This window comes from Rhinopithecus bieti, unplaced genomic scaffold (assembly GCF_001698545.2).
Source record: "Rhinopithecus bieti isolate Rb0 unplaced genomic scaffold, ASM169854v2 scaffold_11839, whole genome shotgun sequence".
NCBI classification, from domain to species: Eukaryota; Metazoa; Chordata; class Mammalia; order Primates; family Cercopithecidae; genus Rhinopithecus; species Rhinopithecus bieti.
Window position 1 is genome coordinate 382,649 of NW_016806877.1, and position 12,856 is coordinate 395,504.

Here is a 12,856-nt window from a genome sequence, read left to right on the forward strand (position 1 = left end):
CCTACAGGCGTGTGCCACCATGACCAGCTAATTTTTGTATTTTTAGTAGAAACGGGGTTTCCCCGTGTTGGCCAGGATGGTCTTGATCTCTTGACCTCGTGATCCACCCACCTCGGCCTCCCAAAGTGCTGGGATTACAGGCATGAGCCACCGTGCCCAGCCTGTGTGCAGGTAACTTTTAAGTAAGTCTGGTTTTGCTTAATTCCAGGCTCTCTTGCCTGTCCTCTGCACGTGTGCACAGGTTTACAGTCAGCCAGTGATGTGTGGAAAACTTGGGCCTCTCCAATTTTTCCTACACATATTTGTACGGAGAGCTTATGAAGGCCCCTATGACTACTTTATTTTCCAGATTTTCCTGGTAAATTTCTGGCTGATCTACCAATCTGTTGCTTGCCCCAAGCCTGATTGTAACCTCAGGCTAGCTGAGCTGCTGGTCTTCCCTTGTTTGTTTGCCACCTAGATTGCTACTGTTATTGACAACGCTGCTGGATGTGGGGTTTTTATCACATTGTGCCCAAATCAAGTCATTCTTCCCTGGCTGTTCCTTTTCATGCCTTTTCTCATCTTGGTTGAACTAGCTTATGGACTAAGCTGGGAGTAAGGGATGGGAGAAGCCTAGGCAGGAATGACACACAGACTCCCGCTGCTCATACGTGAAATTCAGTTGTTTGTTTGTTTGTTCTATGAATAGCCACTTCTCATTGTAGTGTATGCCTTTGATTGATTTTCAGAGCCCTGACTGGTTATTTTTGACAATGTGTTCTATATCATCACTGCTTTGGAAAGAGGACCTGAGGAACTACTCCTTCCACCATACTGGAAGTCCTACCTCTGCATCAGCCATTTTTAATCATTCCTCATCTGATTCTGATGTGAAACCAGGGTTGAGAATCTTTGCGCTAGGGTTTGTTACAGGAGAATACATCTTTTTTTTTTTTTTTTTTTTTTTTCTGTTTTTTTGTGACGCTGTCTCCCTCTGTCACCCAGGCTGGAGGGTAGTGGCACCATCTCAGTTCACTGCAACCTCCCTGTCCTGGGTTCAAGCAATTCTCTGCCTCAGCCTCCTGAGTAGCTGGGATTCTAGGTGCCCGCGACCATGCCCAGCTAAGTTTTATATATTTAGTAGAGACGGGGATTTCACCATCTTGGCCAGGCTGGTCTTGAACTCCTGACCTCTTGATCCACTGCCTCAGCCTCCCAAAGTGCTAGGATTACAGGTGTGAGCCACTGTGCCTGGTCATAAATCTTTGTTTCACTTTATTCAATAAACATTTGTTGAGTTGTGTCAGGCACTGGCACAGTGCTGAGGATATAAAGATCACTGAGACCATCCCTCTTCTCAGGTAGTCACAGGCAGTGGGAAAGACAGAGAAACCAGTAATGCAGCCTAACCCTGAGCACATAAGGATGGGTGATGCTGGCTTTGGGAGCACCGTCAGCGGAGACAGTGCCCACAGTTCATCCTTTCTCTGAAACGTGCTGATAGGCTGTCAGAATGTTTTCAGAAAGTAACACAGCCATTACGCACATCTACAGTTCCCATTATCATGAATACATTTATTCATCCTAGTAAACCTGGAACAGTTTCACCAAATTATATGGTGATTATAAACATAACTTTAAGGGGCCAGCATTTTATTTTATGTTCAGTTTAATGACTTTTTTTGTGCTTTATTTTTAGCTGTAACTGATGATTTCGTAACTTCAATTTAGGTGAATAAATTCAGGAACAACGAATCAACATCAAAGTCGTCATGGACAGTATGACGTGGTTTTGTGGCCTCCAAACTGGGGAGTCCACAGAGGCAAGCCACTGGGGTATAGAACGAATGTGGTCTCCAAACTGGGGAGTCCACAGAGGCAAGCCACGGGGGTATAGAACGAATGTGGTCTCCAAACTGGGGAGTCCACAGAGGCAAGCCACGGGGGTGTAGAACGTAATGTCGGTCTCCTAAACTGCGGGAAGTCCACAGAGCGCAAGCGCACTGGGTTATAGAAGAATGCGGTCTCAAACTGCTGGGAGTCCACAAGACGGCAAGCCACTGGGTATGAACGATGTGGTCTACCAAACTGGCGGAGTCCACAGAGGCGAAGCCATTGGGGGGTAGAGAACGAAATAGTAACACTTCTTTTTTTTTTTTTTTTTGAGACGGCAGTCTCGCTCTGTTGCCCAGGCTGCGAGTGGCAGTGGTGTGATCTCGGTCACTAGGCCCAAAATTCTGCGGCCTCCCGGTTCTCACGCCATTCTCCTGCCCTCAGCTTCCTCTCGAGTAGCTGGATATGGTGCCCGTCCACCGATGCCGGCCTATTTTTTTTTTTTTTTTTTTTTAGGGAGTCTGTCGCTCTTGTCGCGGGGGACTGGAGTGCATGGGCCATGTTCTTCAGCTCCTGCAAGCTCGGCCTCCAGGGTTACTGCGCTTTCTTCTGCTCCATGCTCCACTCCGTAGTGCTGCGGTCTATCAGTTGACTGCCCTGTCCACCTCGCCCGGCTTGTTTGCCTATTTTGTAGTAGACGAGTTTTCACCGTGTTTAGCCAGTGATGGGTCTCGATATCTCGTTTCTGACCCGTGATCGCCCTTCGGCTTCTCCAAAGCTGCTGGGTATTTATCAAGGCTTTGAGTCCATCCTGCCCCGCCCGGCCTTTTTTTTTATATTTTTTTAGTGGAGATGCGAGTGTTTCACAGTGTTAGTTAGGAGGTTTCGATTCTTCTGACTCGTGATCTGCGCTGGGCGTCAGCCTCGTTCTGAAGTGATTACAGGCGTGAGCCACTGCACCCCGCTGTAACATTTCTTTTAAAAAAAAAAAAAAAAATGTGGTCTTTAGCTTTTTTCTATTGATTGAATGTTTCATAAAATGAGACTATTTATACAGTGGTATATGGATAGAACTTATAAATAAACATATGTAGGTAGTATGCCCCCAATTTTTTAAATTAAGTGTACTCGATCATAAAAGTTGGAGATCCCAGCATTTTGGGAGGCCGAGGGAGGCAGATCACCTGAGATCAGGAGTTTGAGACCAGCCTGGCCAACATGGCAAAACTCTGTCTCTACTAAAAAGTACAAAAATTAGCCGGGCGTGGTGGTGTGCGCCTGTAACCCCAGCTATTCAGGAGGCTGAGGCAGGAGAATTGTTTAAACTCGGGAGGCAGAGGTTGCAGTGAGCCGAGATCGCGCCATTGCACTCCAGCCTGGGTGACAGAGTGAGACTCCGTCTCAAAAAAAAACGTTGGAGATGACTGGTATAGTGAAAAGAACACTAACCTGAAAATCAAGAAGAGATGAGTGCCAGTCCCAGTTCACCACCGAGTCACTGTGTGAGCATGGGTGAGTTACAAGCGCTCTCCAGGCTTTGCTTTCCACATCTGTCAAATCAAGGGCCTGGTATAAATATCCCTGAGTCCGCTTTCAGCTCTCAAATTCTATAAATGGTTTTGTTCTTGCTTTCCTGTTATGAAGTTGAACAAGCAGGGGGTTATAATATTTTCTCTTCAGTATTTGAATTAGATGCAGGTGTAAGTCTACTTCTGAGTTCCTGGAATATTTCCAGAGAGTGCATGTTGTACCTTGGCTACATCTCTTCCCTGTGGTGCTACCAGTCATAGATGTATGTGATAATGTCCTATACACCAGGATATGTATTTAAAATCTGTTAACTGTAGACATATTAACAAGGACTAGCATAATTAATGGGGAGTACAAAAAGATGTACCTAGATATAGATATAGTTACAGGCTCATAGATACCTGTGCACACACACAATGAACCCTTGCCTTTTGCTTAATTTGATTGCTTTCATCAAAATTCAGAAAGCTTCAAGATTTAAGCTAAGCACATTAAAAAACACTACATCTAGTTTTAATAGGTAAAGATGGACACCAATCCATACGTATTAAGTTTGGTAACTACTCAGAAGTAAGTTGTTGGCTTATTTTCAAAATTTAAATACATAAAAGCCCAAGGGGTTAGCAAGCCCTTATTTAGCTCTTTGATTTAAGATCAAAGAAATTTAAAATCTACATATTATATGTAACTCCTCTAGAAACATTTTTCAACTTTAAAATTTGATAGAGTAAGATGTTGGACTTCAGAGGTCATGGATCATGACAAAATAGACTATGGATGTTTTTCTTAAGATAATTATGCTTATGATAATAGTCACTTTCTTTAAAGTTTGTGTCTCTCTGATTTCGTTTTGTTTGCTAGCCTCAATAAATAAATGTCTTAGCATTACTAAATCATCAGTTCGCATTGTATTTTAACATCTAGTTCTTCATATACTCTTTATTAGAAATCAAAGTCTTGAAGAAATATTAGCATAATAAAAGTGGAGATCTTGCATTTTCTAAGCAGTACTATATAACACATAGCATTATAATGCTTTTTAAAAATTCTTCTGTTCCAAATGAAATACGAAGTGGAAGCTGATGAAAGGGCCATGAGTCTTCAGCATAAAGTTCAACTATTAAAAAGTCAGCGCCTACATTGGAAGGACATACAAGAAAAAAAGAGCAGCTCCTGTGATTTACTTGTGAGAATGGAATACTCATATTATGGCACATTAATAATTGCATTATTTTAAGAATTTGTCTTAAAGGATAAATGCCAGAAAAAGGAGCAATGCAATGAAAAGAATAAGAAATCATAGCTATTTTGATGTAAATAAATGTCAAAAAATAATGAGCTCATGAGAATCTGACTGTAGCCACTAGAATGGGAGTAAAGAGAGAAAAGCAAAAGCAGAAAAACAGGAGAGAAATTAGAATCCAACTATTCAAAACGGGGGAAAAATGAAACTCTTAAGCCCCATAATTATTTTATTTTGGATGGTAATGGAATAAAGAGGTGAGGGAAAATACCACTTTAAACTTAGACCTGTATAAGCACAGCCTGTACTTCGTGACCTGCCGGGGTATAGAATGCAGTCATTTTGCTGCTGCCCAGGACAGCCGGCCAGGAACAAATGTCACCCTGGCTTCCAGTTGGTAACCAATCCACAAGCTTGAATTCAAAGTTCTAACCTTTAGTTTTAATGCTGATCATAGAAAAAGAGATAGATATTCACCTCTGGGGGAGGGGGTAGATAGTGGGGAAGGAAGAGTTAGGCCATTTCCATGAGACCTCCTGGTAGGATTCGAGGTGCCGCTGCCTGCCCTGCATGTCGAAGCCCTGTGCTACTTGTTTTCTCGCATCGTCATATATCTATTTTGTACCATGTATATGCTTGGCCTCTCTTCTGCTTTGGATTAGGGAATCCCTTTTGCCTTTTCAAATGATTTTCGAAGATTAGGAAATGGTCAAGGTTTGGAAGGTTTTTCTATTTCAACTGGGCAGCTTGGCTTTTCCCATGACATAATACCCCTCTTCACCTTGTCTTTAGAGATTCTCTAGACCGGGGGCTTCTAAAAAAATATTAACTTTCTTTTTTAAGAATCGTTTCAAATTTACGAAATGATTACGAGGATAGTACAGAAGAGTTCCTATACAGACCCCTATTGTTAACATCTTTCCTTACTGTGTAGATCAGGGACTTTTAGCCCCGAGTTCACAGATTGACTTCAGGGAGTCCATGAATTCCTGAAGTTTATGCCAAATTGTATATGTTTGTATGAGAATGCATTTCATTTCATTCAAGAACTATACGAATTAACACTATTTTCATTTCATCAATCTCTTTTCTCTGCTATCTCTGCTCTCATGTTTTCCACTTCCCTAGTCATTTTTTTTGGTTTATTAGAACACTAACTACCTCCAAGTGCACATTTGCACCAGTGTGCATAGGAAGACAGAACTGACCGAAGGCTTCTTTACCACACTCTTGTGAATCACTGAGTCAATTGGCATCATGTGTTCACATAAAATATATGAACTCTATTATTTAATAAGCCCCACATCCCTTCAAAGGCAGGAGTCACCTATAATACATAAAGGTCTCAGTGTAAATCAAGGGTTCTACATCAGAATGGATCTATCTAGAAAAGTGTGCATTTTAAATAAGCTCCCAAAAGAATTTGGATGCACCATGTATCAAAACCATTTATATAGTCTGCCTAAATTTCCAACATGACATTAACCCAAAAGGGCATTTAGAACTATCGTAAAAGCATCACTGTTTTCCGTTGAAACTTTAAGTGGGGGAAAAAGCCGTGAAATCACTGGATAATAATCACATAAAATTATCACCGTTTTTCTTTTCTATCTCTATGGAGTTTGTTATTTGAAATCTTTCTAACTCTACTTTGATTCTAAAGATAAAAGATAATTGTAACGTTAGAGATCTAGGATTTGGTAAAATTTCTCCCAAGTTAAAACTTCCTGTATCAGTATTTTGAATGTTGTAAATGCCTTTTTGTTGTTCTTATTGTCTGATGTTAGGTGGTTTATTTCAGACTTACAGATTCCAGTCTACTGTTAGATGATAACTCATCCAAGTTGAGCCCTAAACCAAAGAGAGCCAAGCACAGCCTTCTGTCTGGAGAAGAGAAAGAAAATTTGCCCAGTGACTACATGGTACCCATTTTCTCGGGACGGTGAGTGTGCTTTTCCTTCCTGGCTTTAATTATTAAGAAGTATATAGTAAGTGCTATAGGAATAGCAGATTATAGTCATAATTGCTGTGGACAGATTATAGAAATAGCAGCTAACATTTATTGAGCACTTGTCAGATTATAGTAAAAGCAGCTAACCTTTTGTTAAGCACTTACTATATACTGATTAAGATCTGAGGAAGCTCAGAACCATGCACTGAGAGAGACGTGTTAATTATTTTAAAAGGGATTTCCTTTTCAGAAATTTTGCCATTACGTAGGATGGCTACATGACAAACAAGAATGATCAGAACTTAATGCTGCTTATAAAACTAGCTGGAATGGAAAGTGGATCCTGGGATGCTAGTGATTGGACAGGACAACCAGAGTAAAAAGAAAGCTTCAAAACTATAAAATGCTGGGTGAATTTTTATTACTGTGTGTGTGTGTGTGTGTGTGTGTGTGTGTGTGTATATATATATATATCTGAGGTAGGATCTCACTCTGCTACCCAGGCTGGCGTACAGTGGCACAAACACAGCTCACTGCAGCCTCAACCTCCCAGACTCAGGCAATCCTCCTACTTCAACCTCCCGAGTAGCTGGGACCACAGGCACGAGCCACCACGCCCAGCTAATTTTTTTAAAAAAATTATTTGTAGAGATGGGGTCTCACTATATTGCCCAGGTTGGTCTTGAACTCCTGGGCTCAAGTGATCTTCCCTGCTTGGCCTCCCAAAGTGCTTGAATTATAGGCACGAGCCACCACACCTGGCCCGGGTGAACTTTAAAAAAAAAACCCAAGATGACACGTTTAGGTAGCTGAAAAATATCTTGGTTATCAATGTGGTTTTAATTATTATTCACTGGGGGAAAAAAATCTCATCATAATTTAAATGCCTTGTTCAATGGGAAATAGATTGCTATTTACTTTGAGGAAAACTTCAAACAAAATAATCACTAAATCACAAGTCTGTGTGATGCCAATTTTCTATCTTTATTACATAACATTATTTTTGAGCATCAATAATATTCAAAGGAATCTTGAAAGGAGACTTGTCCTGGACACCAAGATTAAAGCTCAACAGGAACTTTCTGGCTCATCTCCTGTTTACTTCTCTTTGAACACAGAGTTACTCCCATAGCTCAGGTGACGCTCAAAGTGAGGCCATCCTCTAAGAGCAAATGTCATGGAAAAGTAGATCCTCTTGGAAGTCAGGAAATAATTTGGTTGTGATTGATGGTGACCTACATCTGTTGCCTGTGTTTTTCTTTCCATTGCCCTCTGACAGTTCCTTTCTGACTTGTGTCAGAGGCTAATGTCATAATTGCTCTGAACCCAATTAGGAAGGTAAAGGGATAAATAACATTCTATTTTTAGCTTTTTAGCTGATATCTTTGCTCTCTCTGATTTTTTTAAGTGAGCTTTCCAGACAAACACGCTTTCGCTGCTAAGTATGCATGTCCAGCCATTTGTCCTCTTCACAGTAGCTTAATGTAACTCACATTCCTTATAAGTGATGGTGGGCTAGAGGGGTAAAGTCTTTTGTCTCAAGTATTTTTCCCACTCTGTTTCAAAACATCATTTTAAAACCACATCAGCTTAACACTAGCCTACGTGACATGACTCCATCTGGCAGGGCACAAAATGAAGCTTCTTACTCCTAACATCTTCTCCCTGCTCTGTCCACACCAAACTATTTGTCTCTTCCGGGCCAGTCTCAGGAAGTGATCATTTACCAAATAAACTGATAAAAGAAGATGTGAGGCCAGGCGTGGTGGCTCTCACCTGTAATCCCAGCACTTTGGGAGGCCAAGGTGGGCGGATCACGAGGTCAGGAGATTGAGACCATCCTGGCTAACACGGTGAAACCCTGTCTCTACTAAAAATACAAAAAAATTAGCCAGGCGTGGTGGCGGGCACCTGTAATCCCAGCTACTCAGGAGGCTGAGGCAGGAGAATCACTTGAACCTGGGAGGTGGAGGTTGCAGTGAGCCCAGATCGTGCCACTGCACTCCAGCCTAGGAAACAGAGCGAGATTCCTCTCAAAAAAAAAAAAAAAGAAAAAAAAGATGTGAAATAAAATTGATTTTCTAGGCTTTATTTCTAGTTCTCCATTATATCTTATACGGTGTCATCACCTATACTCTATCACTGTGTCGAAAATAACATTTCACAGCGGTTTTGGCAGTATTAACAATCTGAGAAGAGGATGGAAAAGAAATGAACATTTCGGGAGGCTGAGGCAGGAGAATGGCATAAACCCGGGAGGCAGAGCTTGCAGTGAGCTGAGATCCGGCCACTGCACTCCAGCCTGGGCGACAGAGCGAGACTCCGTCTCAAAAAAAAAAAAAAAAAAAAAAAAAAAAAAAAAAAAACATTTGTTGAGTGTCTATTATTATTTGCTGGGACTCATGCAAGGTGCTTTATATAAACCATCTTGCTAAATTCTCCATACAACCCTGCAGAGATATTAATATATCAACGTTTTAGACAAGGAAATCATGGCAGAGTGACTTGCTGAGAGCTGCATGCCTGGGAGGGAAAGAATTGAAAGTCCTACGTAGGCCTAGTCAATGCAGTGGACATGCCCTCTGCCCTCACAGTGTGCTTCTGGAAAACACCATTTCCTCTGTATGGCACCTGAAAATTCCACTTATATTCTAATAAATTGAGTAAACTTTCTGTCAGCAAGAGATTTTGAATTGAGACTGTCACAGTTTCGCAGAGTACTGGGAGATTTTAAATTTAGTTTTACTTTGTAGTAGTATACTTTTGTCAACATGTTAGCCTCACAGTTTTACTTTTGTGTCCAGATTATAGAAGGGTTATCACTGATAAATCCCGACTTTTACTTAAAGGAGAATATCCCTACTGCCCTGGGTCTAACATACTTTTTAAGTGTAGTTGAGTTCTCGTGTAAAATAATTACAGGTTTTTTTTTTTCGAAGTTTGGCTTCTTTGTAAACGGAAAAGGCAAGAAGACTATCACTTCATTTGGCCCTCTAGAGCTGTGCCAACCTATCCAGTATCAGTAGTAATGAGAACTTAAACATAAAGTTCTCTTACTTGGAGCCTGGGGCAAGACTAGCATTGAATATGATCTATCATTACATGAATTGAAACAGATCACAAAGCTCATTTCACATCTCCCTATTGTATGTTGACTTCTATAGAGAATTCCAAGCAAATTTTCCATAGTTTGTTTTATGTTCAGTTAGTAATTCATTCACTTCTTATCTTGTTCAAAAAAGAATGAGAAGTCATTATGTGAGGACACTAAGCTAAAAATCTTTCATCTTCCTCCTCCCCCCCAAATAATAATGGACATATTACTAACATCCATAGTAGGGATTATCTTATTAATATTTACAGAGAGAGAGGAAAAAATTTAAAATTTACTCACTACATTTAGTCAGAAACAACATGGACTCATCTCGTCTGCCAGGTGTTTTAGGAATAGTCCATGAGAAACCCCAAACTTGGCAAATGTGGAATCTTATTCCTCAGCAAGCGACATAGATTTAGATGCTAGGAACTTTCTAACACAATGGCAGCATTTGCTTACATCCTGAAGCAATCATTCTTGGAATGTGTAATTCTGACGTAAGAGGTCTAAGGAGACTCAATTTCAAGAGAATCTTCGATATAATCAATACACTCTTTCACTAAAACATTTGAGGGGCTTTACAACAAAAGGCATTGAAATATGTTAAAATAATTCAAATATTTTTAAACAACATGAATAAATCACAGCACAGATTCTATCATAAACTGCCACAGTAGGCATTGAACTTGAGATGTTACCACTCCCTTACTATTGTCATCAATTATGAATAATAACGAGTCACATTTATAAATGTCACCACTTCCATCACAAGTTTGATAATTTCTTAGTATATACTATAGGTGCACACATAGTATATGCACACACAACATATATTATCTTAGAAAGAAACCCAGTAGGCATAAGGAACCTCATGTAAATTCAGAACTTATTCATACTGCAACAACTCCAGGCAATGCATTACATCAGCAAAGTGACAGAATCCAGATCAAGCTCCTACTCATGTATCAGGGTCACAGGCAAACAAACTAGATCTCATTGGACAATATGGCTTTTCTGGAAAGGAACCATAATCTTTTATTGTAAACAAAATCATGTTTAAACACACTAAGACAATCTGTGAGATGACCTTGGGCAAGTTAGATCTAACTTCTCTGAACCTCGTTACCATACATCTAAAACAGAAATAATAATTTATCTTGGCCGGGCATGGTGGCTCACGACTGTAATCCTAGCACTTTGGGAGGCCAAGGCTGGTGGATCACCTGAGGTCAGGAGTTCGAGACCAGCCTGGCCAACATGGTGAAACCCTGTCTCTACTAAAATTACAAAATATTAGCTGGGCATGGTAGCAGAAGCCTGTAATCCCAGCTACTTGGGAGGCTGAGGCAGGAGAATTGCTTGAACCCAGGAGGCCGAGGTTGCAGTGAGCTGAGATTGAACCATTGCACTCCAGCCTGGGCAACAAGAGCGAGACTCCGTCTCAAAAAAAAAAAAAAAAAAAAGGTTTATCTCATAGGGTTTATATGGGGATGAAACAAGATCATGTATGTGAAAAGCACCAGGGCCATCAGAGGTGTTATTATTACTGTTATCATTATTATTGTTATTTGTTACGGCAAGGAACACTTCTGTACACAAAGCGTCGGCTTCTGATTTACCTGCTTTTTCTATATCGAGTTTTCTTTTGGTGCAGGATACAGTGTCTGAGGTGTGGTACTTTGAACTTAGTAAAAATTACTCAATCTTATCACTGCTATCCACAACATCTACATTTTGCCATTATTGTGTTTTAGTCAAAAGCATGTCAGTGGAATTACAGATACAGAAGAAGAAAGAATTAAAGAAGCTGCTGCTTATATAGCCCAGAGGAATCTTCTTGCTAAAGAGGAAGGAATCACAACATCTAAACAGTCCACAGCATCTAAGCAGTCCATGGTATCCAAGCAGTCCACAGCATCCAGGCAGTCCATGGCATCCAAGCAGTCCATGGTTTCCAAACAGGCCACGTCCACTCTTCAACAGGAAGAAACTTTTGAAAAGAAGTCAAGGAAAGTTGTGATTCGAGAAAAGGCAGAACGCCTGTCCCTGAGGAAAACAGTAAGAAAAGACAGTTTAACATAACTTACAAAGGTGGAAATGCATGTCATAAGGGTTGTGTGTGTGTGTGTGTGTGTGTGTGTGTGTGTGTAGATATAGATGGATTTGTTTCTTTTCTTTTTCGAGATGGAGTCTTACTCTGTCCCCCAGTTTGGAGTGCAGTGGCGCAATCTCAGCTCACTGCAGCCTCCACCTCCTGGGTTCAAGCGATTCTCCTGCCTCAGCCTCTCAAGTAGCTGGGATTACAGGCATGTGCCACCACACCCGGCTAATTTTTTTTTTTTTTTTTTTTTTAGTGGAGGTGGGGTTTCGCCATGTTGACAAGGTTGGTCTCAAACTCCTGACCTCAAGTGATCTACCCACCTCAGCCTCCCCAAATGTTGGGATTACAAGCATGAGCCACTGCACCTGGCTGATTTGTTTCAAATGAAGAATATGTGATTTTTTGGAGAAACAAAACATAAGAAAACAAGGAGAAAGACATTAAAATATTAATATGTAGGTCAAATAAAGCAAACAATAGTTTTAAACTCCATGGAATTTTAGGTTTTAAGGAAATTAAAGATTTTAAAGAGCCTTAAGAAATCCACCTTAGAGGAGTATTTTACTCCTGTAAGTAAAATACTCCTGTAAGTAAAATACTCCTCTATGTAAAATATGGCCAGATGTGGTGGCTCACTTCTGTAATCCCAATTTTGGGAGGCCAAGGCAGGAGAATTACTTGAGGTCAGGAGTTCGAGATCAGCCTAGCCAACATGGTGAAACCCCATGTCTACTAAAAATACAAAAATTAGCCAGGCATGGTGGTGAGTGCCTGTAATCCCAGCTACTCGGCAGGCTGAGGCACGAGAATTGCATGAACCTGGGAGGAAGAGGCTGTAGTGAGCCAGGTTGCACCAGTGTACTCCAGCCCGGGCCAAAAAAAAGAAAAAAGAAAAAGAAATCAAAGATGTTGCTTAAGCTTAGAATGTTAAATATCAAATAACTACCTTTGTTCTTAAAAGGGAGAAGGGGCCGGGCGCGGTGGCTCACGCTTGTAATCCCAGCACTTTGGGACGCCGAGGCGGGCGGATCACGAGGTCAGGAGGTCGAGACCATCCTGGCTAACACAGTGAAACACCGTCTCTACTAAAATTACAAAAAATTAGCCGGGCGCGGTGGC

At 41.0% G+C, this 12,856-nt stretch overlaps 2 protein-coding genes across 2 annotated transcripts in view; one reads left to right on the plus strand and one right to left on the minus strand.

Annotated features, from left to right (window-relative positions):
• Nucleotides 1-10,053, minus strand: part of LOC108533552 (myosin regulatory light chain 12A) — a 64,668-nt gene extending 54,615 nt beyond the window's left edge. Inside the window, exons 1-2 of the mRNA XM_017878322.1 lie at nucleotides 9,934-10,053; nucleotides 6,396-6,472 (exon numbers count right to left, since the gene is read on the minus strand). The gene's annotated coding sequence lies outside the window, so the exon portion shown is untranslated. The remainder of the gene's footprint in view (nucleotides 1-6,395; nucleotides 6,473-9,933) is intronic.
• The window catches only part of MYOM1 (myomesin 1), a 155,800-nt gene that overhangs the window by 20,208 nt on the left and 122,736 nt on the right, over nucleotides 1-12,856 (plus strand). Inside the window, exons 3-4 of the mRNA XM_017878326.1 lie at nucleotides 6,390-6,530; nucleotides 11,391-11,694. Of these exons, the coding sequence (XP_017733815.1) occupies nucleotides 6,390-6,530; nucleotides 11,391-11,694 (445 nt within the window). The remainder of the gene's footprint in view (nucleotides 1-6,389; nucleotides 6,531-11,390; nucleotides 11,695-12,856) is intronic.